Source organism: Elephas maximus, chromosome 2 (assembly GCF_024166365.1).
Source record: "Elephas maximus indicus isolate mEleMax1 chromosome 2, mEleMax1 primary haplotype, whole genome shotgun sequence".
NCBI lineage: Eukaryota > Metazoa > Chordata > Mammalia > Proboscidea > Elephantidae > Elephas > Elephas maximus.
Window position 1 is genome coordinate 106,512,057 of NC_064820.1, and position 26,908 is coordinate 106,538,964.

General features: G+C 42.8%; 1 protein-coding gene across 1 annotated transcript; it reads left to right on the plus strand.

The window, feature by feature from the left end:
• Positions 1-288: 288 nt before the first annotated feature.
• RGMB (repulsive guidance molecule BMP co-receptor b) lies at positions 289-24,994 on the plus strand. Its single transcript, XM_049871430.1, has 3 exons — positions 289-825; positions 5,775-6,283; positions 20,703-24,994. Exons 1-3 carry the CDS (start codon positions 687-689, stop codon positions 21,369-21,371), a joined length of 1,317 nt encoding a protein of 438 aa, XP_049727387.1. The 5' UTR covers positions 289-686; the 3' UTR covers positions 21,372-24,994.
• The last annotated feature ends 1,914 nt before the right edge of the window (positions 24,995-26,908 follow it).

The window sequence follows — 26,908 nt, forward strand, 5'->3', positions numbered from 1 at the left end:
GAAGGGGAGGGAGAAGGACGGGGTAGGGCCCGGGCGCTGTAGACTGGATCCGCAGTCGGAGGCCAAGGAACTCGAATTACAAGGAGCAGGCGGGAGGCAGGAGGAGGCGTAGGGGTGGGCACTTGGGGCCCTGCGAGTGGCGGGCTAGGCCCGACGAGCGCTCACAGCCAATGGGGCTGGAGGGAGGGGCGAGGCCGGGGGCGGGGACGGCGTGGATTGGTGGGCTCGGGCAGGGCGGGGCAGCAGTGCGGGTCCGAGATTGATTGACCGCGGGGGGCGCCGCGCAGAGACACCGAAGCCGCCGGCGGCTGCTCTCAGTAGCGGGGTGCGCCTCCCGTTGGTCCACGCCCGCGCTCACGCCCTTCGAGCCCACGCTGGCCGGGGCGCCCGCGTGCTCTGGGCGGCACTCGGCACTCGCTCACGGTCTTTGTGTCTTCTCTCCCGTCCCCCTCCCCGCGCCCGCCGCGATGCCGCTGCGCCCGGTTGCCGCCGCCGCCAACTCGCTCCACCCGCGGCGCGCTGCTCGCTCCGGCGGTGGCGGCGGTCTGTCTCCGACGCGGGCCTGAAGGAGGAAGAAGAGGAAGCGAGGCGCGCCCCCCGGCCCATGCAGCAGCCACGGCCGCGGATCTGCCACGGCGCCCGCGCCGCCGCCCTCGTCGGAGCCCACGAGACCTGCATGGACGGGCATGGGCTTGAGAGCAACACCTTCCTGCGCCGCCGCCGCCGCTGCCGCCGGGGCTGAGCAGCGTCGCCGCCCCCGGCCCTGCCCGCCGCCCCTGGCGCTGCTGCTGCTGCTGCTGCTCAGCCTCGGGCTGCTCCACGCAGGTACGAGGCGTGCGGGGGGGAGCCAGCCCAGGTCCGGGAGCTTTGTTCCCAAACAGCCTCCGGTCCCGAAGCCATCGCCGCGGCGGAAGACGGCGTGGCGGACGGGAAAGGCCTGCCGAACCCTGGCACGCACCTTAGCGGAGCTCGCTGCCGCCGGCGGGCGGCGCGTCCTGGGCGCCTGAGAGAGGCCCCTTCCCTCCCGCCCGGCTTTGGCACCTACCGCTGATAAATCTTCCCTTCAACAGCCGCTTATCAAAGATCTGATGGGCGGGGGCTTGGGCTCTGCGCGCCCGAGACAAACGTTCCGGTTGCTTTATTGCTCTCTGCATTGGTGTTTACTGAAAGTCAGGCTCGGATCAGGTTTCCGGCGCCGCCGCCGCCTCCTCGGAGGAGAGACTAGGAGCCTTGTGCTGCTTCTCTGGAGTTGGGGGAGAAAGGGGTGGAGGCGAGGCGAAGGAATCGCACCAGATGGAGAGATTTTAGCTAGAGTTTCAAAACCTGTGGGTTAATCTCGAAGTATAACCAAAACTTCTTTTGAACAGGGATTTCCTTCGTATTTGCAAAAGCTGCTTTTAATTCTTCTTTCAAGCTCTCTGGCAAAACTCGTGCTTTGTGGCTAGCCGCGTGTTTTCGGGATGTGGGAGAGGTTGACAGATCTGCTGCTTTCTGGAGGTCGGCGCTTTCCTTGTGGAAGCAGCAGTGTGCAACCTCTTTAGCGAAGGGAGCCTGGAGATGAGCCTTACAGCCTGTGGTACTTCCTATTTTCCTTTTAAAAACGTTCCGTTGAAATCTAGGGCGCTCTTGACAAAGCAGTGTACCACTTCTTTTTAGAAGTTTACGTAGACAGAGAATTTTTTGTAATGCCAGAACTGAAGGGGAAACATCTTCTAATTAGACAACAACCAGAACATGAGGTAAATTTATTTTTCTTCGAGGTGTTTTTGCCCTGTATTTGTTTGACAGCAGTCACGGCGCTCTGATCTGCAGAGTCCTGAACTTTCATGCCCCCCAAACCCCGATTATTTATAAATGATTAAAAATGGAGTAAATTTTATTAAGTCATACCAGGCGTGCTAAAAATCAAGGAGGTGTTTTAAGTAGAGGGAAAATGTGTGGCATCTGAGGAGACAACTTCTTTTACTTTGCATGTGGCGTAACAGCTGCATTTTAACACTTGTCACTTGGAGGAATATAGACTGAAGTCTTAAAGTGCAATAGCAAGTTTTAGAAAGATTAAGGCTTTTAATTCATGGTTTTAGAACCTTAGAAAATAATGGCTGTCTGCTTACAGTTACATAGAGAATGTTTCTTGATGTATCAAGATGTATCCGGCGTGTTTTGTGTGAAAAATGTATGTCTATAGTACCCAAGTATAGGTTTTGTGAAATGGGAATTGAAATGTTAGGCAGAAGTGTTTCCCCTTGGCTACTTGGATATTGTTTTCCGTAGTTGCCATAGGCTCCTATGACAGGATTGGAATGTGGTCTTGAAGATTTCTTTGCTGCCCTGTGAAAGCTTAAGAAGTTGGTTTAAAGATTTAAAACACTGAGGTGCCTTAGTTCAAGAGCTTGGAATTTGAAACTCTTCTTAGTATTTCAGTGTGTCCTCGACTAAACTCACCGTTAGATTTAACCTGAAGTTGCTGTGTTGAGTGATTTCTATGGACAGCTTGTTGGAGTGGAGCAATTGTTCTGGTTATAGAAAAGGGCTCTTTTTCAGAGATTTCTTTAAAGGGGGATGTTATTGAAATGCAGGGGTTGTCTCCTCAGAGCAGGGAGCCCAGCTGAGTGCTCTTTGCAGATGGACTACCATACGTTTTATGCCGGGATCTGTATCATTTGCCTCAGCACCCCATATGGCTCCACATTTCACTTTATCCAGCTTTAACGTATCTCATTTCTTCTATTATAAACTGGTGATTGTACTGCACATTCACACGTGCGGTCCTGGTGTTGAGAAACACCATCTTGAATGGTGAAGCTTTTATGTTTGAATCACGAGTGAGAGCTGTAGACTCACAAATCCTTTAGCACTTTCATTAGCTGCAATGAAAATATCACATTGATCATAGATGACCTGATTCATGAAATAGAGAAATCTGAGCTGCAAATTTTGAATCCTACCCTTGGGAAGTGGAAAGAGTGCTTTTATTTACCTTTTTTTCCCCTCTTAAAGCAAATCTCTGCAATTTCTGGTTGGAAATCCCGTATGGGAGTTACTTGCTTACTCATACAAACTTCATGGCCTTTTTGGCTACATCTTTGTAGTTCTTTCTGCTCTGCATTGTCTTGGCATTCTGGCAAGAGGTTTACTTTACTGCCTGTAACAGGCAAAGTGTGCATTGTCATTATAAATTCATGAAGCCTGGATGTTTCTGGGTGTATACTGCAAATTAGTCATACAGGAGCTTGCAATGGGGCTGAAACTGCTGACCCAAACAACACTTTCTCTCTCCAGTTTGTCCTTCCCCCTCCTGTCATCACTATACCAAAAGGCTGTTAGAAGCTGTACCCAAAACAAAAGAACTCCAGGAATTGTTTTATAGGAGATTTCTCAAAGGAATCAGCACCTACCTGCTAGAAAAAAAGGAATGATAAAGGAGCTGGGACTGAATTCAGATTCTCTTCCTTTCTGAACAGTTGCGACTACATTTTCCTGCTATTCTTACTTTTGGTATTTTATGACTATTTGAAATAATTATAAGTAGATGTATGCATGGATAGATTTTATAGACCATAAAAAGAAAAAATAGACACTGCAAGTTTAGTGGAAAGTTCTCGTGCTGTCATTGATCTGTAGTCTAAACGCTGTTTGTTATTGAGTGATCTTGACCCCCTGTTTTTATTTCCTTGCTTTCTGCTTGCTGTGAATCTGATTTAAAAAGAAAAAATTAATAGTGTAGTCTTTATCAAGTGCTGTTGTCAGACTCAGGAATTTGGAGTGAGTGTGACCTATGGAGGAAGGAAAACAGGATTAGAGGAACAGCGCCATATACCAGGCTGAATACTACCAATGTACCATCTAGGCAGGATGAGGCGTTCATACCTCTGCCTTGGTTTTCCTACTTGTAAAATGGTTTTCATGCCTTTTGGGTTTTTTTGTTTTGTTTTCTTTAAGTAAAAATAGATGGAAATGTTTTAATAACTTAATACTTAAAGAGTAAAAATACTGGAGTGAGGAGAGAGGAAATGGGCCAAGTACATGAAAATGTTTTTATGGGTTTTTTTTTTTTTAAGTGGGGTTTAATGATTGCTCTAAGTCTATAGCTCCAAAATATTAAAATGTTTTCATCTCTTTTACTCAGGCTAAAGTGAATACCAAATCTAGACTATCGTATTTTTCCCTTTTTGGCCTTTGAAATTTAAAAATGGTTGCAGAGGTATCCTCAGAGGTTGCTGCTCCTCCAATCCTTTTCTCCCAAATGAAGCCCGAAAGAGATGACAAGTTATTTCATTCAGATTTTAGAGCGGTTTACTATGGAAAAGATTCAGATGTCTTTCTAGGGTAGTATGAAGGTCAGTTTTAACTCTTGATGAAATGAAGCCCTAAGTCTTGATAATATCTGAAGCTTGTTACACCCACGTCTTGAATAATTATTAAACCACGTCTTGTGTGTTTAGTAATATTCTACTGATACTGATTTCTTTTTTCTCATCTAGAATACAAACTGTAAGATATATTATCGACCGGAAAAAAAAATCACAAAGACTACCTTTGAACAACCGCCTCATTTCTTGGATGAGGAACGTAAAACTCGAAGAGATTAAGAGACTTCCTCCATAGCTTAAAGACCTATAAGGAATTTTTAAGTAACGCAAATACGTGTGATGGTTTACTTCTATAAAATTTGAGGTTAATGATAAAGAAAAATATTTCTCTCTTCATTAAATCCATTGTGCTCACTTTATGGAACAGAACATTAAATCGATTGGAGCACACAGCTCACCTAGTATTGGCAATTACTGTGTGTTTTTTGTGCTTTAAGTTGTTCTTAAAATGTGTTTGAGAGGCAGCTAGCAGCAAAGCATCATTTGGAAATTGATTTTTTAAATAGTCATTAAGTTTATATGACTTGTTGAAGGGAAAAAGTAAAGTTTATAATCACTGTTAAGAGTTCTGTCTTAGTTCTCTGGTTCTGTCTCTGAAAGAAAAGTTCAGTGGGAGCATCTATCTCTGCAGCATAATTGTGGTATAGTGCACCTCTCCTGTGAACAGCTTGGGAGCTGAGATCCTAGGGTGATGGAGATGGATGTTAAGGGAGAAGTGAATACGTAGTTTAGCCAAATGAATGACTTTATTTTTTCAGACAGCGTTTATACCTTATAGAAACGAGAAGACTGTCAGTTTCTATACAGTTTGTTAATAAACATGCCTTAGGAAGTGCAGAATGGCTTATTACCCAGATTTTTCTTGATATTTTCCCTATATCTGTACTAGAAGTGTTAACTAACTATGGCGTAATTTGGGATTTTCCCCCTTCCCAAGGTGTGGAGGCCTTACTCATGGTTTTGTGCATAGTGCTTGCTTTTACAATGCTTTCTGAAGCAAATTTATCTAATGCGGTTTTCAAAATCAAAACAAAGATCATGGTTTTGGCTTGGCCTTAGAGCAGAGGACTCTGTCAAAATCCGTGAAGAGGTAGGAAACTTGATAAAATATTTCATTTACCATTCCATTAAAATTTTAACCTAAGAACACTGGACTGGGCTCGTGTTCATTCACAATGGCCACACTTTATAAAGTTTTAAATAAACTAACTGCATGCAGTTTTTTGTCAGTGGCTTAATACGAGAGAGACATGGAGGCACAATGCAACTCTATTTCTGAAGGCCTTCTTAAAATAGGAGAATATGAAATAGAACAAACGGTTCCCAGAGGAGAATGTCATTTTCTCATGTAGTTCAGGAAGTTATGGAGCATTTAAAAATATTCGGTCTTCTTTCCCATAGGTGACTGCCAACAGCCGGCCCAATGTCGAATCCAGAAATGCACCACAGACTTTGTGTCCCTGACTTCACACCTGAACTCCGCCATTGACGGCTTTGACTCTGAGTTTTGCAAGGCTCTGCGTGCCTATGCGGGTTGCACCCAGCGAACTTCAAAAGCCTGTCGTGGCAACCTTGTATACCATTCTGCTGTGCTGGGTATCAGTGACCTCATGAGCCAGAGAAACTGTTCCAAGGATGGACCCACATCCTCTACCAACCCCGAAGTGACCCATGACCCTTGTAACTATCACAGCCATGCAGGAGCCAGAGAATACAGGGGAGGGGACCAGAACCCTCCCAGTTACCTTTTCTGTGGCTTGTTCGGAGATCCTCACCTTAGAACTTTCAAGGATCACTTTCAAACGTGCAAAGTGGAAGGGGCCTGGCCACTCATAGATAATAATTATCTTTCAGTTCAAGTGACGAATGTGCCCGTGGTCCCTGGATCCAGTGCTACTGCTACAAATAAGGCAAGATATACTTTTTTTTTTTTTTAATACCCCTTCTCACTCGTAACTTTCAGATGCTTGATGCTTCAGGTATGTTTGAGGTATGTTGCAAAAGACCTAGTTTCAAAGGAACCTTTTTTGTCTTGTTAGAAGCAATCAATAGGATTGATGAAGGATTAAAAAAAAAAATTACAAGAAACTTTAGGACTTATTGTAAAATGTGGGTCTAAATTTAAGTAGGCAACAAGATAAAGAATACAAAGTAAAAGATGAAATTGAGTTCTCTAGGAAAAAAGTAGGCTTGTTTAGTGAAAAAAATGTGGGCTTTTTATCAATGATGTTTGTTTTGAGTAAATGAGTGTGTGACTTTTCTTGAAGAAATTCATGTCCACATTTATCAGACTGACTGAAGTGGGCATTCTGAATAAAGAAAGCTGTGAAACCCAAGGCAGTGGCCCATCAGGAAGCATTTTATTGGAAATTTAGAAGCTATATAGTAAAATGTAATGGCTATAAGCCAGCCTCTCATTGTAAACACACAATGGTATTTTAGTTAACTAAGCTCGTGGTAACCGAGGAAGTTGAGAATTGTATATTGCAAAGCAATGATGTATAACCCAGGAAAATCTCAGGACCTCAGGTTAACAATTTAAGTCAGAAGCTGAGGGAAAAGTTGGCAAAATTAAGTGACGCGTACTCCAACTAGCTGTCAGTGTCTGTGGTCCATGTTTTTTGTATGTTTGTTTGTTTTGAAGAAATTAAATACTGTCCAGAAGTACTCTAAGCCATCTCTAAGGCCAGTGTCTTCGTGTACGTATAGGTGGAAAGAAGCTCTGAACTGGTCTCGCAGTTGCCATTCAATTCTAATTCAGTCATTAGTAAATAGCCCACCAACCTGTTGCCGTCAAGTCGATTCCGACCCATAGCAACCCTGTAGGACAGAATAGAACTGCCCCATAGAGTTCCAAGGAGCGCCTGGCAGGTTTGAACTCCCGACCTCTTGGTTAGCAGCCGAAGCACTTAACCACTATGCCACCAGGGTTTCCTTAGTAAATAAAGAAGTCGTGAAAGGTTTCCTACAAAAACCGTGGCCCAGGTAACCAGCTCCTTCCTCATCACGCTCAACGACAAAATCACACCGACCGTTTCATCTTGCTTAATTTCCTTTATTATATCTATTCATAAGTTATGGAGCCCTGATCGCGCAGTGGTTAAGAGCTTGGCTGCTAGCCAAAAGATCGGCAGTTCAAATCCACCAGCCACTCCTTGGAAACCCTATGGGGAAGTTTTACTTTGTCCTGTAGGGTCACTATGAGTTGGAACCAACTGGACGGCAATGGGTTTGGTTTTGCGTTTATTCATAAGTTAGTTTAAACTAAAATGTGATTGACAAGGGTCAGGCTTTTTAAATACCTGTGACTTCTTTGGAATCCAGGACACCCTCCCTTGCCTCCAAACATGTGGCATATTTCTTAAGTGAATTTAAATTATTTTACTTGGCATTTTGTAGAGAGAATTATACAACATCAGGAGATATCTGGAGACACCCTGAAGTGTCACAAATCTAAGATTAGATGTTGCTCTGAAGAAAGAAGAGTGTTACACTGGTCCAGACATCTTAGGGGAACTCCAGAATGTTGTACTCCGACTCCCAGTCAAGGCCTAAGCTTGCCTTCTCCCTTACTAAATCCTGCATCTCAAAATACACTTTTCTTCCTCTGTTTTTTATATGTGAATAATTTTTCCTATACGTATATCAGAATATATGTCTGCTTATAAGTTACGCTACAAAGTATAAGCCAATTGTGAAGTTATAAGACAAAACACGGGCCAAAAATCCATCACTGCCAGGAAGTCATAGGGTACGTAAAACCTGGGAATAGTCTTTGGGAAAACAGCACTGGAAATTCAGGAAGACAGCTCCGTTGGGAATGGAGAAAGTCATCACTCAGTTGTACAAATAATTGAGGACTTGGAGGAGTAACCTTCAAACAGAACTATTGAGATTAAGTACTGTGTGCGTGGGAAAATATTGGTTCTTTTCACAAGCCAAGTTTTATTTTCCATGCCTTCCAGTCAGTCACATGTCACTTCTATTTTTTATTCAACCTTTCAAAATTCTGTACTTCTTACTGATTATGGAAAGAAATATTTGGGGAATAACCACTTTAAAAATTCCAATATTATATAAAATGAAACAATTTACACTGAAGTATTTAATATTCCATTTCAGTTGTGGTTGAATCTGTTGTGATTTTTAGCAAGTAAAAAAAAAGTGAAACTTTGTCCTCTCCCTCAGTTTGGTAAGAATCAAAGGTTTTACTTGTTCCAAAAAGGAGGGGAGGAAAGTTGTCCTCCGACATAAATTCAGGTGGACAATGAGAACACTTGGTCTTTAGTTACACTACTGGAAAGTGTTTCCCCACATCTGGTTGTCATGCTGTTCAACAACAAATTACTCTATGGCTTCACAGCCTCTTGGTGTTATTTTCCTTCTTTTTGTAATTCTCTCCACAGCCTCAGAAATCATCTGGAAGGTTACTGTTGACAGCCTATCTCAACGCTTGTATGACCTGTGCTGGTAAAACCAAACCAAAGCCTAAAATCTTGCAATGCCATGTCCTTTGACTTATCCAGAACCAAATTAAAGCCTTAAAAGATCCTAAGCAACAAAAAATTGGTGTAATAAAAACTAAAACAATACTGGGCAAAAAGTCAGTATAAAATAAGCTCCTTAAAAAAAGCTGATGTTTCCATCAGTGACTATTGTGATACTTTTTAAAATACGTCTTTTGAATGATTGTGTGTCCCAGCTTTACTGATACCTTTACAGTTGCTGTCAAGTCGACTGACCCCATGTGTCAGAGTAGAACTGTGCTGCACAGGGTTTTTGATGGCTGATTTTTTCAGAAGTAGATTGCCAGGACTTTCTTCCATGGTGCCTCTGGGTGGACTCAAACTGCTAAACACATGCATAGACCAGCTGTTGGATAACCCAGCACTATCCATTGCAGTTACTGTGTCATCTCTGTGGTCAAGCATTTTTCACGTGCTCAGTGTTCCTAGATGTAAAGATTGACCATTGATGTAATAGAGGCTGTGTGTGTGTATACATATTATGATATATACACACACACAGTGATACTGAAATTATTCTATTTAAAAGCATATTCATTTCACTGCTTTCAGCACTGAACTGAAGCACTGAACCTGGGGTGCTTTGCTCAGTAGGGCCCATAAGATAACTCCTCAGTTCGAGGAACCTGGCCTATACCTGGCTTCTCAAGCAAGCTGATCTTTGTGAGCTCTACCTGTCCCTAAGCACCCCCTTTCCCTCATCGCAAAAAGACAAAGCAGGAGGAGAAATGTAAACAACAAAATGAAAGAAAGTGGAGTCATATCTACTCAAGAGGCAGTTTATTAGCTAAGCCTTTGCCTCTTTCCACATGGCAAGCAGTGAGTTTAGGGCAGATAGGCCTGCAGTATTTGATAATGCTGTCTTGTCTTCCTTTGTCTGCTGTTCCTCTCCCCACACTCCACCCGCCATCCCTGGGAAACGTAGAGCTTGTTTTCCAGTTAGACGCGGTGTGCGCAGGTATGCTTTCTCAGGGCCACTTTGTTTTTATTTATGCCCTCCGCCATTCTGTTATGTTCCACTTCTTCAGAGGAGTCTGTGCCAGTTGGCCACCTTGCCAGGTAGGCGTGTTACTAAAAGGAAGCCAGAGCGGTTTTTCATCTCCACCCTAGGGGCTGCAGGGGTTTCTGGCACACCTACACGCCTCCACTGAGATCCACATCAGCTCTGGGCCGTCTTTCTCACCTGTGGCTTTGTGAGGCGGCTACAGGCATGCAGGCACTCGGGGAGAGCGAAATGGGTGGGGGAGGCAGGCTACCTGGTACTGACAGTGACAGGGTTAGCTACACTGAAAAAAAGCAGTTTTTGTTTGGGAAGAGGAGATAGCCTACATTATACAGGCTCCAGAGAGGACATGTCACTAGCTCTTCTGTGCCTCACACACTGGGGTAGACCACATCATCTGCTTGTGGGGCACCTGACTTCTCTACCTTCTATTCCACATTCTCTCCTAACTCCCCTCCACCCCCCGTTCTGGCCTCGGTGCCTGTTAAATTCATTCTGTGTATCTGTGTTTCTGCATGAGCTCAGTAAGAATTCCTGTGTGTGCCATGGTTGCAGAAGGTGACTTAGGACTAAACATTTTATGAAAGGATTCTGTACTTTACAGATGTATCCTTAGTACCATTCATTAAAATCACCAGTTTCTCAAATGCATTTAAAATGGTTCCTTTTCTAAAAAAATCTCAGGAGTACATTTATTATTAAATTACACACCTGAACAATGGCAGTTTTTTTTTTTTATTTTTAAAAAGTATGTTGGATAACTGTGCTTCATTTGCCTTTAATTTTAATGTAATCATATTCCTTTTCATCAATCTAGCTTTTTTATCCCATCCTTCAGTTTCAGTGAACCCTGGTGGCGTAGTGGTTAAGTGCTACGGCTGCTAACCAAAGAGTTGGCAGTTCAAATCTGCCAGGCGCTCCTAGGAAACTCTGTGGGGCAGTTCTGCTCTGTCCTATAGGATCACTATGAGTCGGAATCAACTCAATGGCACTGGGTTTTTGGTTTTGGTTCAGTTTCAGTAAAACAAAATAAAAAGTGGGAGAGGGTATTGGGAATGACAGCAGGCCCTTTTACCAATCTTCTGCTACATACTTTTCTGTGCTTCATCCTGTAGTTGAGAGAACGTGATTTACTTTAAGGCAGTTCGCATTTGGGAAAGGGATATGTTCTTTGAGCTTGTCGAAACTTGATGAGCGTTGGCCAGCTGAGAGGGCGATCTGCGATGCCTCATATGTTGTTCTCGCTGCTGCCTCTTTGTTAGCCATGCAGCCACCAGCTCTGCAATCCCTTGGGGAGCAGCACTCAGTGTCCTTGAAAGCTAGTGGGAGGACTTAACCTTGCAGGTAAGTAGTAAGCTTTGCTGGGAAGAGGCCCTGCCCATCAGGTGTATATTATGTGTGTATGTGTATGTGTGTGTTTAAAAATTGTATTATTATCCCCAGATTTCAAACTCTGTAGCTACTTTCTTAGAAACTACTGAAAATTTCCGCTGGTTGATGATACTAGGGATACAGAAAAGACTTCATTTGGTTTGCCCTTGCTTAATGTCTTTCTCAAACTATAACTAAAAGTTTTCCCTTGTGATAAGACACCATTTGTTTGTATGCTCCTAGGGAGTGAGTTGGGTCCACTCGTCCTTTCCGATGCCCCTTAGCATGTAGTATCGTTCCACAACAGCATATAGACCATGTAGGCTTGTGACTCAGTGTTCTGGATCATTGTCTCGGTTACAAAATCAGGGCCCCACACACCTGCATTTCAGAGGCCTTTTCAACTGTCATTTTAAGCATATCTCTGGATCAAGATTTAGAAATCTGTCCTCTCTTAACCCCAGGCCTAGTACATTTTTTTTGTAGCCAAGTTTTTGCAACCCATTTGTTTGGTGTCTTTGTGGAGATCCTAAGATGTGAGCTACATGGTGGTGATCATTCTTATTTTTATAGACTGAGGAAGAATCCCTTCTTCCCACTGATGAGATTGTGCTTTGAATATATGAGCACCACCCCTGGACATGATGTTGTTACAGAGGGAACACACGATGTTTTCTTGGGAATACAGAACCATCCCCAACAATGACATTGTCTTTGCTCCTGGGATCTGGCACTATCTCCCTTTCCACATCCCACAGTCAAGGTGCGTCCTTATTTCCTCACCCACAGACAGCCAAGTAGGGTCTACAACCCTGGCTCCTACTCTTGAAAGGTTGTTGGTCTTTGACTTAATATCAAAAAGCTTTCTAGAATTTCACTATTAGAGTCACCAGGTTTTAATTAAATTCATTTTTAAGGTTCTGTCTTTTTTTTTTAAAACATTCATAAAAGCATTTGCTAGATATTTTCCCTGAATTTATTTATTGTAGAAACAATATTGAAACATTAAAGAGTAGTTTTTAGAAGAGCAGAAATGAGCTATAATTCCAGGTGGTAGTGTGCTTATTTTTTGTTTTTCTGTCCTGCAATAGCTCTTGTTTGTATTGGATTATAAGGTGTTAGGCCCAGGAGCTATTCAACTTTGCTTCATCTAGTTTCAGCAAATTGCCTGGAGGTAAAAGGATTTCCAAGTGTGGGAAAAGAAAACAAAGAAAGGGAAGGGAGAATTTATTAGCTGTATGAGGTACGTAGAAGCATAAAAAATGATTCTGTGAAATTAGTAGGCCCACCTTGCTTATTCTTTACACTGTGTTTTTCAAGCAAGGTATACCTTTACATCATGCATATGCATTAAACTATTTCGGCAATGAGTCTGTCCATTCTCCGGAATGAAGAGACGTAGAAGATGCTAGTAGATAAAGTCTAAAAACTGTACAAAGGTTGTAGCTGAGTAGCTCCTACATCCCCACATTTTCAGTCTCCCTGACTGTGCCACTCCCTCCCTCCCAGAAGTGGTTTAGGAGGAGTAGGGGGCCTTCAAAACCCCCATCTAGAAGTGAAACTAACCCAGCACCTGCCCAAGACAGGCAGGACCACGAAGGTGCTGTGGCCCCTGCTGCTTTAAACAAATCCACACTCCTCCATAGTTAAAACCAGAGGCAAGAGGCCAAGTCTGATTACCAGCTGAGAGTTAGAACTTGTTTTTCTGTCACATTTCCAAATGTGTCTCTCTCTCCTTTGTTAAATATTCTTTGAGTCAACATTTTGAGGGGAAGGGGCAACAAGGAAACATTGGGTGGTTGGTACTTTTTTTGTTGGCTTCAATTAATGCTAACCAAACAGTTTCTGCCTGTGTGGAAGGTGGCACGTAAGAAGAGTTACCTGCAGTGTTCAACAATGAAAAATGCTTTCTTACCCATTTTGTCTTCATTTGTTTTGACTGCAGTAGAACTTGCTCTTCCACTGTTTTGAATTTTGTGTTCTTGTAGGTGGGGTAATTTAAGGACTTTTTTAAAGTGCTCAACTTGTCAGTAAGTGATAACTAACAAGAATGGCTAACACACACCTAATAGAATTGAACTGGACCACCTTGAAGTAAAAGTACGGTGCTGTTGAGAAAGAACTTCAGGTGAAACTGATTCTGTGGAGAGAGGCATTTTTTATGCTCCAGTTACCTGGTTATTTTAAGACTCAGAGCCAAAAGACCAAAACAAAAAAAACAAACCCAGTGCCGTCAAGTCGATTTTGACTCATAGTGACCCTATAGGACAGGATAGAACTGCCCCGTAGAGTTTCCAAGGAGGACCTGGTGGATTCGAACTACCGACCCTTTGGTTAGCAGCTGTAGCACTTAACCACTACGCCACCAGGGTTTCCGAAAGAATGTTTAGCTAATTCTGGTAGGGTGCTTTCGCGTTGGAACATATTGTATATACCGTGAGTAGAGTTGATACAACGGCATTTAAGCCCTAACTTCTCATCTGCATGTGCTCCTGAAATGGGGGTCAGGATTTAATCTTCCCATTTAAAGGGGTATGTGTGTGTGTGTACACATATGTTAAGTCATGTGCATACGTGGTATTGATATGTCCTCTCTCTGCACAAGGAAATGACAACAAAAGGATGTTGTTGTGTAGCATTCCAGTTAACTGGCTTCTTGAAATACATGGTCACCACTTCTCACCGCCTTGTTCCTGAATTCTTTAAGACTTTTTTTTTTTAAGCTCTGGGGACTTGAAACTGAACCTGGAGGTTACAGAGTGTGAGTGTATTATGAATACCTTCAAGCCATTTTACTTTTTTGTTCACCTTCCAAAGTTGAAAAATGATCAAAAAGGCTGTGATTTCCTAATCCCCTTCGGCTTGGGGAATAGCTGTGCTGAACCTCGGCCCAGAGCATTTGTCCAAGGTCCCCGGTGGAGTCAGATCTGTTTCCTACATACCCCCCCACCCCCACCACCTCCCACCCCCGTCCCCACTACGAGGGGATACCTGTGAAGGCAAGACCTGCTAGGGCAGATTCCTGCCCTAGAGTTACTGCCTCTGGGCCTGGCGCTCGCCTTTCAAAATATTTTTAGCCTCTGGGCTGAAGCACAGTGGCATCCTAGGCCTGTAATACTGTCCACGGGAGCCTCAGTTCACATGTGAAAACACAGTGAGTTCCTACATTTGCTGGCCTCCTCGTAATGCAGAGGCTGAGCACAGCAAACAGGCACGCTGGTGGAGAAGCTCCCTGGGGAGTGGCTGCGACACTGGCCCAGAGACCCCTCCTCAAGCTCAGCACAGCATTGCTCTGGTCTACAAAAGGAATCTGCCAGGTTCCCTGTCTCTGCGCCTGTTCATGCTTCCAGCCTGCCTTATAAGTGTATAGAAGTTACTTTTTGGAAGTCTGCATTTTTGTGTCTGTCCCTTTTATGTGTCACCCCTGGGCCTGCTTCCTTTTTCACTCTTAAAGGCTCTTTCCAACCACTGAGCTTAATGTTTGTTCCCTGGACCACCCTAGCAGCCTTCCCCTTCTGGTTTGGTTTCTTTCTCCAGCTGCTGCCAAGTTCCTCTCCAGTAGCCAAGGCAGCCCCTGTTCCTGCATGTATTTCCCAGGGCAACAGTGGAGACTAGTCTGATCTGTTCCATGTCTTCAGGATCCTGTGAGTGCGCCTGGTACAGAGCTCCGTGGAAATTGGCATGGAGATGGTGGCAGTGTCAGTTGCTGTGGAGTCGATTCCAGCTCATGCTCAACCCCTGTGTTCAGAGTAGAATTGTATTCCATAAGGTTTTCGAGACTTGTGACCTTTCAGTCTTCCAAGGCACCTCTGGGTGGGTTCGAACTGCCAGCCTTTCAGCTAGTAGTCTGGCACTTAAGCATTTGTGCCACCCAGGGACTCCAGCACAAGGACAGAGAAATCTACTTGGATCTTTTTTGAAGATACCAGATTCTTGCAGTCTCATTGTGGCCCTAAAAGGAGTCTAGAGTGAGATTTTTAATCTGCTGCCTCCCTCTTAAACACGTGTGCTGTCATAGTACCTTGTCCTAGCCCAGTGAAATTATTTAACAAAACATCCTCTGTGGGTCTTGAGTTCAGCATTCCTGTAGGTGGATATTTGATATATAGGCTGAATAGTGATTGTAAAATTACATTCCAGTTTATTGAGCTCATAGCTTCCCAGCAGATTTTTTTCCCCTAATTTTTTAGGAAAATTATCAGTGACATCAAGTATCTCCGAACTCAACATCTTAAACAGCCTCTTTTTTTTGCATGAAACTATTCAGACAGAAAGTTATCCTAGGTGAATGTGCTTTTTTTTTCCTGCCCCACAAAAGGAAGACACAGTGTTCTTCCCAGTCTTACATAGCCCAAGGATAGAATTGCCTTCCTGGGGCCTGCATGGAGTACCTCTGCCCACCACACTTCCCGTTACTCGGAAGGTAGGTAGAGGTGGGACCAGGGAAGAGGCTTGCAGGAAGGTGACTTCACGGGTCTCTGCTCCCTCTGGTGTCTCAGAATTTGCAGAAGTAAAAATGGCGCTTTTTAGGTATGAAGATAGAGCATTCTTTTTTTTTTTTTTTTTCCTTTGAAGCATTTTCTCTTGTTGGTCTCTTTTGTTCACTCTAGAGAAATAACTGTACAGGCTGTGTGCCACTTAACACATGTTTAAGAGTAAAAAGGGCCGGGAACAGAATGTTCTCTTCTTCTTAGAGTCTCCTATTTTTTTAACCTTATAATTGCACACAGTGCATTTGATAAACATATTAGGTAATTATAGGAAATAAAATTCATTTTAGCTTCCTTGATGCAAGCAAGCAGAATTTTAACCAGGTTTTTGTAAACATTCTCTGCGTTCCAAGCAGATTTCTGTGGCTGTTTCAGTTGGGTTTCCTGGCCCATCTTAAGCCAAGAGATTTGAGTTCCTCGATCTAAAAGTCCAGTTCTGGGATTTAAGGATTCCAGTAAAGTCCTGCACTTGTAGTGCCAAATGGCCAATTAAACACCGGTAAACGTTTCTTCCAAAATACAATAAGCACAAATAGTTAAGTGCACAGCCTTTGGGGAATTCTGCTCTTTTAAAACCTGTGCTTAGCAATTTGCAAGACTGCCGTGCCTTGGGAAGAAGAGCTCTGTATCTCTGGGTGCGGTAGTGCCTGGGTTTTCCTCTTTGTTGCCCGCCTTGTTTTCATTTAATGTACTTTATTTTTTCCTGGTGGAAAAGAGAAGCAGATGCCTCTTAGTTTTGATATTTCATGGAAACCTTAAGTCCTTGTTGTAGAAAGGCTGATTTGTAACTGCTGCCTCTCTCTTCCTAATAGACCGTGTGGGTGGTAAAGATCACAGGGAGTGAAACATTAAAAATGAATGAGGAGAACTGGAGAAGTTGTCTAAGGCGGGGTTGAGAGGGGCTGGGTGGGGGAGGTTTAACAAAAGGCATTGATGTTTTAAATGCACAGAAATGCTGTCCATCAATAATAAATGGTGTGGCATAGAACCAATGTGCCAAATTGAGTTATTACAGCATATGGATCCATTCATGGGGGAAAATGTCAGCAGCATAGCTGGTGCTTTAAAATGATCTGTTGGAGAGCTTTTGAATACAATTCTGAATATTGTAGTTGTACGCTCTGATAGCTGGTTTGGAATTTCCAAAAATTCCAATTAAATTTTAATGTTTTTACTTTTTTTTTTACTTTATTAGGAATGAATAAACTTTGTTTTTCCAAGAAGCGAAAATGAATTTCTGACCCTTCGTGTCTGGGTGCTTGTTTTTTACGTGCTCGTGTTGTAATTGTGAGGAATGAATTGCATTACAAAACTTAAGTCATGTGAAACTGTTGCCTAGTGTTTTCTGCATTTACACGGATGACATCTAGGTGCCTGTTCAGTACACACTTAAACTACAGAGGGACACTCAGGAAGCCCCTGCTTGTGCTTTGGCCTCAATTCGTCTCCCTCAGCATTTTGATTCAAGGGATAACTCTAATACATGTGTTCTGTGTGGCGTAATCTTGGCCAGTAGGGAAACAGGAGACGTATCAGCGTCAGTGTCTCAGAAAATCACCCCTAGGAAATTGGACAGACAGGCAAGAATCTGTTACATTAATTGGACTCTCTTGTTGGTGTAGATTCTAGAGTAGGAATCAAACTTTTAGTTTTGCTTGATTTGTTTTAGATGTGTGGGAGTTACTATTATCACAGGCATAGCAGAGGGCAGTAATGTGTGAGGTGTTTAAATGACTTCTGAGTTCCTGAGTCGGAATTGGTGAGCTTAATGAAAAAAACAGAGGCTTGGGAAGACAATGTGGAACTATTCTGCTTATCTTAATATTGACCCTTGCTTGCCTTTTTGGAAACGTATTTGAAATTGGGTCTCTAAGCTTTGTTGGCCTAATCGAACTAATTCCTCTTTATTTTTCCTCATGTGAACGAAAAAGTATTTAGCTCTTGCAAGTAATGCCAAGTTTGTTTAAATTTGAGGTTTGTTAGACTAGAAAGACAAATTACTTAGGTGTCGTAGAAGAGTTTAATCCTTGAGTGTGACTGTACAGTTGAGAGTGAGGATAGTGATTATGTGAGAAGCCTATTGCTAACACTTATTTTAGCCATCTATAGTGGCTGTTTTTTGTTGTTTTTTTTTTTTTTTTAGTGTTAACTTGAAATGTTTTCAGGTGCAGAATTTACTTGAATTAATCTTTACCCCTAATTTTTTTAGGAAAATCACAGTTGGGGTAACTTAAGGACTTTTTAAACTGTTCAACTTGTTAGTAAGTGATAACTAACAGAGTGGCTAACACACCTAAGTTACAGAACTGGACCACTTTGCAGTAAAAACACGGTGTAGTTGGGTCTAGAAAGAACTTCAGGTGAAGATGATTCTGTACTAACTAGCTTCAAAAAAAGCACTTGTCAGATTGATTTTAACCAAAAAACCCAAGCCAAACTCACTGCGTCAAGTGGATTCCAACCCATAGTGATGCTATAGGACAGAGTAGAGCTGGCCCATAGGGTTTCCAAGACTCTCATCTTTATGGAAGCAGACTGCCGCATCGTTCTCCCTCAGAGTGACTGGTGGGTTCCAACTGCCAACCTTTCTGTTAGCCGAGCACTTAACACTGTGCCACCAGGGCTCCTTTAAACTGACTTTAGAGCCACCAAATAAATCTATTTTATAGTCCTATTACCCAGGTCCAAACCCCATTCACTCTGGAAGGTCCTATTGTTGGATGCACAACAAATTTCCTGAGATCATCTTTGGTACACCTCCTTAGGGTTTTTAGGACGGTGTTGAAATGTGAGAAGGCTGGTAGTGAAATTAAATTGTGGCTTAGGGTAATTAAGGAGCAAGAAACCCCAGCATTTTCACAGAACGTTGTCTGGCCTTAGTTGCAGCTGCAAACAATGGATACGAATTTCACCAGTTGCTATAGTGCAGCTGGTTCAGATCTGGCTTCGTAACTGGCTGAAGTAAAATGAAATGTCTGGAAAATTCCAGTCAAGTAACACCAGTGGGAACATGTGGCATTAAATACTGTGAGCGAATGCTGGCCGAGTTGGGGAAAAGCTTCAGACGTAAACTTGAGGGTGGTGGTGGTGACTTGTAGAGAGAGTGGGGGTGGAGGGGGAGGGCTCGTTTTCTGGCCGTTATAACAAGGGTCTATTGTTTTGATTAGTTCCCTTGCAGGAGGTGGGAGGTTTCCTCCATCCAGAGCAGTTGGTGGAGTGTTTGGCTTGTCTGCCTTCCTCCTTGACTAAAGTCACCTGATAATTTTTTTTTTTTCTTTCAAGAAGGAAAAAAAAGGCTTTTAACCTTGTTCTGGTTTGACCCCCTGCTGATAATTTGCATTTCTAACAAGTTCCCAGGCGATGCTAATACTGCCGGTTAGGGACCAATTCTGAGAATCCTGGTTCTCAAGATTTATTATACATAAGAATCACCTGGTGATCTTGTAAATTATAGATTTTGAATTCATTATACCTGGAGTGTAAATGCGACTTATTAGCAGAGTTCGAACCAGAAGGAACCAATTCAAAGCCCTGAGAAGAAACAAAGAACTTAATTACCTTAGTTACTAAAAACAACACAAATCTTAAAATATAGTCTTTTTTTCTTTAGGCAATTCTCCCATCTTGTGTGACACAGAAATGTTTGTACTTAACCTGCCTTCTGCCACCTGTACCAGAGAGAGGTTGGGTATGTTGGAGGCAAAGGTGTGCGAAGATTTTTTTTTTTTTTTTTTTTGATAACTGCTGCTATCAAAGGATTCTGCAGGAACAAAAATGGATTTATCAAAGGGAGGCTTTTGTATTATTAGATGGTTTTTTCTCTGTGAAGTGTCTGCTTGTTAATTTGGAGAACTGAGAGTTGGCTGGGAACACATTTCTGAGAAGTTAAAGGGCCATGGTTCTGTTTGGGGAAAACATTTGCTGTAACCAGGTTTAGGGTATTTATTTCCTGCCAGTGCTTGGGAGCTATATTTGCCAAGTGATTTCCTCGTCACAGGGATTAGCCAGTGATGTGAAACATTTGATTAAGGGACTTAGAGAAATCTTTCCTGAGGCACATGATTGGGAGCTGTTGCTGGGGTGCCCCCTCCTCAATTCTTTGCTTCTATTCTTAGTGTTTATATTTAGTAAGTTTGTAGTGACAGATTATTGGGATAGGGTTTTATAGACCAAGGAAGAATCTTTTTAGAAATCAAAATCCTGGAAGTTACATTGTTAATTAAGCTTTTTCAAGTTTCTGCATAACTTAGAAAGGAACGGTTTTTTTTTTTTTTTTTTTTTTTTTCCTCAGCTAAACTACAGCTCTGTTTTTGGATAGAGACAAGGTATAAATTATCAGTAAAAATTGCCTATATCCCAATAGCAGCACTTTTCTCTGTCTCAGGAAAGTAATTTTTTTTCTTGACGCACATTCCTTGGATTTGTGCTAAATTTTAATTACAAACACTTTTTAAAGTTGCCAGGACATCAGTTCTGACTCATGGTGACCCCATGTGTGTCAGCATAGAATTCCATAGGATTTTTCAGTGGCTGATTTTTCAAAAGTAGATTTCCAGGCCTTATTTCCAAGGCACTTCTGGGTGTACTCAAACCACCAACCCTTTGGTTGTGAGCTGAGTGGGTTAACCACTTCTACCACCTAGTTGTTGTTGTTTGTACCATCAAGTCGATTCCAACTCATAGCCACCCCACGTGACAGAGTAGAGCTACCCCATAGGGTTTTCTAGTCTGTAATCTTTACAGGAGCAGATTGCTGGGTCTTTTTCCTATGGAGCAGCTGGGTGGGTTCGAACCACCAACCTTTCAGTTAGCAGCCGAGTTCTTAACCGTTGCATCACCAGGGCCTGCACCAAAACGGAAGAGAACTCTTGCTACAGAGCAATGTACTGTTCTGTTTCCCTCCCATCCTGTTAAACTCTGTATGTGTTCCTTCTCATAGATCACTATCATCTTCAAAGCCCACCATGAGTGTACAGATCAGAAAGTATACCAAGCTGTGACAGATGACCTGCCGGCTGCCTTTGTCGATGGCACCACCAGTGGTGGGGATGGTGATGCCAAGAGCCTGCGTATCATGGAGAGGGAGAGTGGCCGCTATGTGGAGATGCACGCCCGCTACATAGGGACCACAGTGTTTGTGCGGCAGCTGGGTCGCTACCTGACCCTTGCCATCCGAATGCCTGAAGACCTGGCCATGTCCTATGAGGAAAGCCAGGACCTGCAGCTGTGTGTGAACGGCTGCCCCCTGAGCGAACGCATCGATGATGGGCATGGTCAGGTGTCTGCCATCCTGGGGCACACCCTGCCTCACACCGCCTTGGCGCAGACCTGGCCTGGCTACACACTGGAGACTGCCAACAGTCAATGCCATGAGAAGATGCCAGTGAAGGACATCTACTTCCAGTCCTGTGTCTTTGACCTGCTCACCACTGGTGATGCCAACTTCACCGCCGCAGCCCACAGTGCCTTGGAGGACGTGGCAGCGCTGCACCCGAGGAAGGAACGCTGGCACATTTTCCCGAGCAGCGGCAGCGGGACTCCCTGTGGAGGCAGTGACTTGTCTGTCAGCCTCGGACTCACATGCTTGTTCCTTATTGTGTTTTGGTAGGGATTGTCTTTTTGTTTTGTTTTTTTATTTTTTGTCTATAACAAGATTTTAAAATATATATTGTCATAATATATTGAGTAAAAGATAAGAGTATATATGTATATACCATGTATATGACAGGATATTTGTCCTGGGACACCTACCAGATTGTACATATTGTGTTTGGCTGTTTTCACATATTGGTTTTAGTGTTTTTTGATTGTATTGATTTTGTTTTGCAGTTTTGTGAAATGTTTTATAATGTCCCTGCCTAGGGACCTGTTAGAAAGCACTTTATTTTTTATATATTAAATATTTATGTATGTATCTGGTTAGTATGTATAATACATATACACAGACACCATACGCAGCATTCCCTTTTAGGATGACCAGTGACGTTGTTCTTAGCAGTTCTTGGCTGTTACCTCCTGCCCTTCCCCATTGCTACTGATATGCCATGGTGGGTAGTTTTCACCTGTTGCCTCCTGGTGAAGCGGCCTCCTTCTTGTGAACTGTGTTCTTACCCCTTGTTCTGCCCTTTCTCGGTTTGAAAGAGAAGGTTAACCTCCCACAGCCTCTCCTTTACAGGTACTCTTGACTCTTGTTAAACACTGATCTTTAGGTAACTCTCTGTTTAACAGCTGTCACTTTTTCAGGAGGTGGGGGGAGTGTTATTCCAGTTCTAATTGACCAGGATCGTTTTATTTGAGCACCTACAATGTATTAGTTTGAATGATATGAAACTGCTGTTTTTGTAGGTCAAAGGGGTCAAGTGATGGTGGCAATTTCATGTATAAATACCAGGCATTGTGCTAGGCCCCAGAAGTTCCCAGACTGTTTCTCATTTCATGCCCCTGTTTAACTTACAGTTTTTCACTCTTGTAACTATCCTGCATTACACAAACAAAACATAAATTTAGTGATAATCATGCCTGGCTTTTTTTTTCTCCAGTTTGTACAAACCCACATCCTTAACCTTTTCTTTCTTGACTCTCTGGGCCAAAAACACTGCCCCACAGTTTCCAACCCCTGTAAGCTCTCTACAACCTCACCTCAGGAATCCAAGTACTAGGGTTTGCTAGATTCTCTCTAATATAGGGGCCCAAATCTCATCACAGAGTTTTTCATTCTTCTTTGCCCTCCACATCATAGTCTCCATTACAGTCTTGGATGTATCTAGACACTTAATGGGATGCAATACACGTAATGACAAAAGCTCCCTTGGCCTGACCCTGTGGCCAACTCATTGCTGGTTAATCAAGCATTCTCATTAACTAAACGTTGTTGCTTCCCAGGTGGTCTCTCTTTTTAATCAGGTACTCTCCCTCTTAGCACCTGTAAGTGAGTATTTAGTTGCCCCTATAACTTAGTGAAACCCTGTAAAGTAAAATGATTTCCCTCTCCTTGCCTCTTCCATCCTAGTGTAGGCACCCCTTGGAAAAAGGAAAACAACAAAAAAAGGAACAATAATTGAGAAAGTTAACTCCAGAATAGGTAGGTTTATATTGTTATATGGCATTGTAAATGTTTGGCTTCAGGAAGTAATAAAAATTTGTAGTTTACCTTAATAATTCAGGTTTATAAAAAAGCAAAGAAGATGTGAATTTTGAATACCATAGTAATTTTGGCCAAGGTTATGCCTAATTTTAGTTGGCCAGCTAATTTCTTCTTGCCATATCCTATTGATGAGTGGCACTGCCAGAGACCTCAACTGGCAGAAAAGAGGATGCCGTTTTGTGAAGTTCTGTCTCTTAGTGAACTAGCCTCAGGATGGAATTGTGGGTTAAGGTGACAAACCTCTCTAGCTGCTCCTGGTGTATGAGAGAATAATCTCAGCCAGTCTGGGAAAATGGTGAAGGCATCCTGCTTCTTACTCTCAGAAAAAAATTCTACTCCAGAGAGTTGGAACCTAAACTTGTTACCCTTTCTTAGAAGGTGGGTTAGGGGCCCCCCACCATCAACTCTGAACTGTGGCTGCTTTAGTTCACCTTTGCAGCTACGTGCCAGGTCCTGAAGCAGTAGTTTGCTAGTACTTGTTTTGTAATTGAGTAAACAATGGAAGAAAACTCTAGGAGGATACTTCTAACTACTATTTTTGTGCAACTAGTTTAAAAATGAGGTAAAAACAATAGAAATAAGTATGGTGTCTGGGCTTAGAATGTATGTAATTACTATACCTTTGTCCGCGGAATCGACTCACAACGGGTTTGGTTTTTTGGTTTTTGTGCTTTTCAGGGAAAACTAAACCACCTCAACTAATAGTTGGGAAACAAAAAATTGGGGTTGTTTCATCCTATCGTTGAGCAGGAAAGGGTGCTTGAAAGCACTGCATCGTTGGTCTCGTACCATCGTGTTTTGCTGTCTTCCTTTCTCACCAGTGTCCTTGTATAGCACTTCCAGTCCCCACAGATAACTCTCAGAAAAAGAAATGTTTCCCTAGAGAAGAGTCAGGTTTATTTCCTCCCTGTTTCTTTTCTAGGATTTTAGAGAAAATGCTGCTTGCACATGTTCTTAAAAATGCTTAGCCAGAAGAGTTTAGGGGTCATGCTGACACATGGATGGGGTGGAGCTGCTCAGAGGTCTCCCGGGGGAGCTTAGAACTTTGGGAAAAACACTGGTTTTCACAGATGCTTCACATGGCTGTCTTTAAAAGACTCAAAATATTTTTTTCCCTTTTCTCTTTGTTAGGCTTGAAACTCCCCTCCCCCCGCCCCCATATAGCGTGTCGAGTCTTTCCAAAGAAACCCTTAGATGTGGTTCATAGGTATATGAATAAGTATCTGTGTAAAACAGTGAGCGTGCAGTGTGTAAATACTTTAAATTATTATGCTAGAAAAATAAAGTTACATACCATGCTGTGGAATGTTTGTTCTGTGATTATAGTGGCACCTGCTGGAATAGCTGAGAAACACAGGTGCAGAAGAAAGGGAATTGGGGAGGGGGGTGAGTACCATATCCCTTATGGTTACTGACAGGTTGTTCCACCTGCCCAGGAACTCAATTATTTTCTAAACTACACCACTACTGCGGTTCCCCCCGCCGCCTTTCTGTTTTTTAAACAGTTGCAAATAAACCAATATCTGTGAGACTGGTCCAGTGGTATCTTAAAGGCTCCTCTTTAGCAGTAGTTTTGGTCCCTTGCAGACAGACAGCCTGTGCTTTGAATTTTTTAAGGCAGTGTGGACTGCAGCATATCACTCCTGGTGGGCAGGATCTTAAGGGCAGGGTTTTCTGGCCTTGAAAATTTCTGTAAATTCCCCACTTCTTGGGTGTTCTGAAAAGATACATCACGGGATCACAAGTTGGCCTTTGTTCAAGAAACATACCAAGGGTAGAAATTTTTAGAAAAGAATTAAACCCAAACTGAAGGCACAGGAAAGCACTGTTACTAGGTAGAATATTAAATGGGGCAAATACTGATGGGAGAAAACACACACAGTCGCTTATTGAATAGAAAGCTTAACCTGTGCACTTAGTGTTTGTGTGTAGCAGCTCAGAACAAACAAAACAGGAAAGGCGGGTCATCTGAACCACACGAAACAGGATGACAGTGATACAGTCACTGACCAGTGCCTATGTCTGTACTAAATGAACACAATTTAATCTGTATCACAATAAAGCCTGTTTAAAAGTAAAAAATTCTTCCTCCACATACTCAATTCACATCTAGACCTCCAGTTTTCCAGGGACTGAAACTTAGGCAACTTCGGAAACCTAAAGGGGAGGTCTTTGTTTTCTTAAACAGCAAATGGTGTCTTGAACAAATCCTAAGAATTCTATTGCAGATTGTTCATTTATTTTTATTTTTTATTTGTAGCCACAGCATTGTCAGCATTCTGTTGCCTGGATCATCCGGACTAACACAAATTTAGATCCTGGTGGCACAAATTGTTAAGCGCTTGGCTGCTAACAGAAAGGTTGACAGTTCAAACCCACCCAGAGACTTCTCCGAAGACAGGTCTGGCAATCTGGTCCCATGAAGATTGCAGCCTAGAAAACCCTATGAGCAGTCCTACTCTATCAAGTGGGATCACTATGAGTCAAAATCGACTCAACAGCACCTGACAAAAACACAGTCTTGGATCGCTGCTGTCTTTTCTGAGAAAATACTAAGTTTTTCCCTCTGTTCCTGTAATGAAATGTCTATTTGTATGCAAACCAAGAAGCATCCCCCTTCCACACAGAGAATTCAGTCAAGGCATTCAAGAGGAAACAGCTCACCATTCTTAATTATTTTACCACCCAGCTCGCCACATTGTTTTCAGCCCTACTTTGTATGTCTGCCAAATAGTACTTGCATCATTATTATTGAGATGGCATTTTCCTTTGAATTTACTGCTATTCTTCCCCAAGTATCTCTAGTAAACAAGGAGTTTGAGACTTTAAATAATAGAATAATATACTGCCCTTTGTACCCAAAATGTGATGTCATGGCTGCCTGCCAGTGAGGTATATGCTTGGAGTGGTGATGTCTTTGTGTCTTAGCTCCACTGTGGGCAATGCACAGATCTACAAGGAGACTGGAGCATCCAGGGCCCAGGAGAGTATACTCACTGATCCTGCAGAGGCTGAATGGTCACCCTCGGCCTCATTAGAGTCATGCTTCACCCAGTTGAGCAAACCAGTCCTGTCAACTAAAAGATTTTAAAATAAAAAACCAGTAGCCATCGAGTCAGCTATGATTTTGGCAACCCCACGTACAACATGTGCATCAGAGTAGAACTATGCTCCATAGGGTTTTTAATGGCCGATATTTCTGAAGTAGATCACCACGCCTCTGGGTGGACTTGAACCGCCAAACTTTTGGTTAACAGCCAAGCATTTGCACCACTCAGGGAGTCCATATTAAAGTAGGTCCATCAAATCCAAGCAGGCAGAAAGCAAAATGGCAGTGTTTTCTAATTGAGAGCTCTTTGTGGGTTACATTTTAATTATCCCTTTATTTCAACAATGAAAACTCTACCTCCAGATGAAAAAACAAAGGAAGCGTTCTGCTACCAGATGGGGTACACAAGACCAAACCATACAGGAATTAACCAAGTAAGAACTGCACCTGCCTTAAATGACTTTTTTTTTTTAAACGGGATTATCTCGATCAATAATGTAACACTACCAAGGGAATGCCACTACCTGACAACCTAAAGGGCTTTCAAAGCCTTCTGACAGGAAGCAGTGAGGTGGGGTTCACTGAAGGGGGAGGATGCGGGGGACAATAAATTTATTTCCTGGTGAGGCCTTCTCTTTGAATTGTTAAATAGCAATACCATTAGTGCACTGTTGGTCATCAAGACAGTGGTATGGGTCATCAAGACAGTGGTATGGGTAGAGCTGTTGATTGGCTTGCTCTAAGAACAGGGGAAAAAGTTCCAGTCCTGAGTTAACTCATGAATTTCTGGTCCCTAGGTAACTTCTTGAGAAGGAAATTCAAAGAGTTGTGAAATAACTTGGGCCATTACAAAAACAAAGATTTTTGGCAACCTGTCAACTTGGAAATTTGGGTGACATTTGGAGGTTAGGAAAGAGGTGAAAGTGCATCTGGGGAGCTGGGAGAAAGGGTG

Bases quoted from the DNA above. Each gene is read 5' to 3' on its own strand.
- RGMB (XM_049871430.1), top strand. From the start codon at position 687: ATGGGCTTGAGAGCAACACCTTCCTGCGCCGCCGCCGCCGCTGCCGCC. The intron at 826-5,774 runs GTACGAGGCGTG...TCTTTCCCATAG, and splicing joins CCTCGGGCTGCTCCACGCAG to GTGACTGCCAACAGCCGGCC. The intron at 6,284-20,702 runs GCAAGATATACT...TCCTTCTCATAG, and splicing joins GTGCTACTGCTACAAATAAG to ATCACTATCATCTTCAAAGC.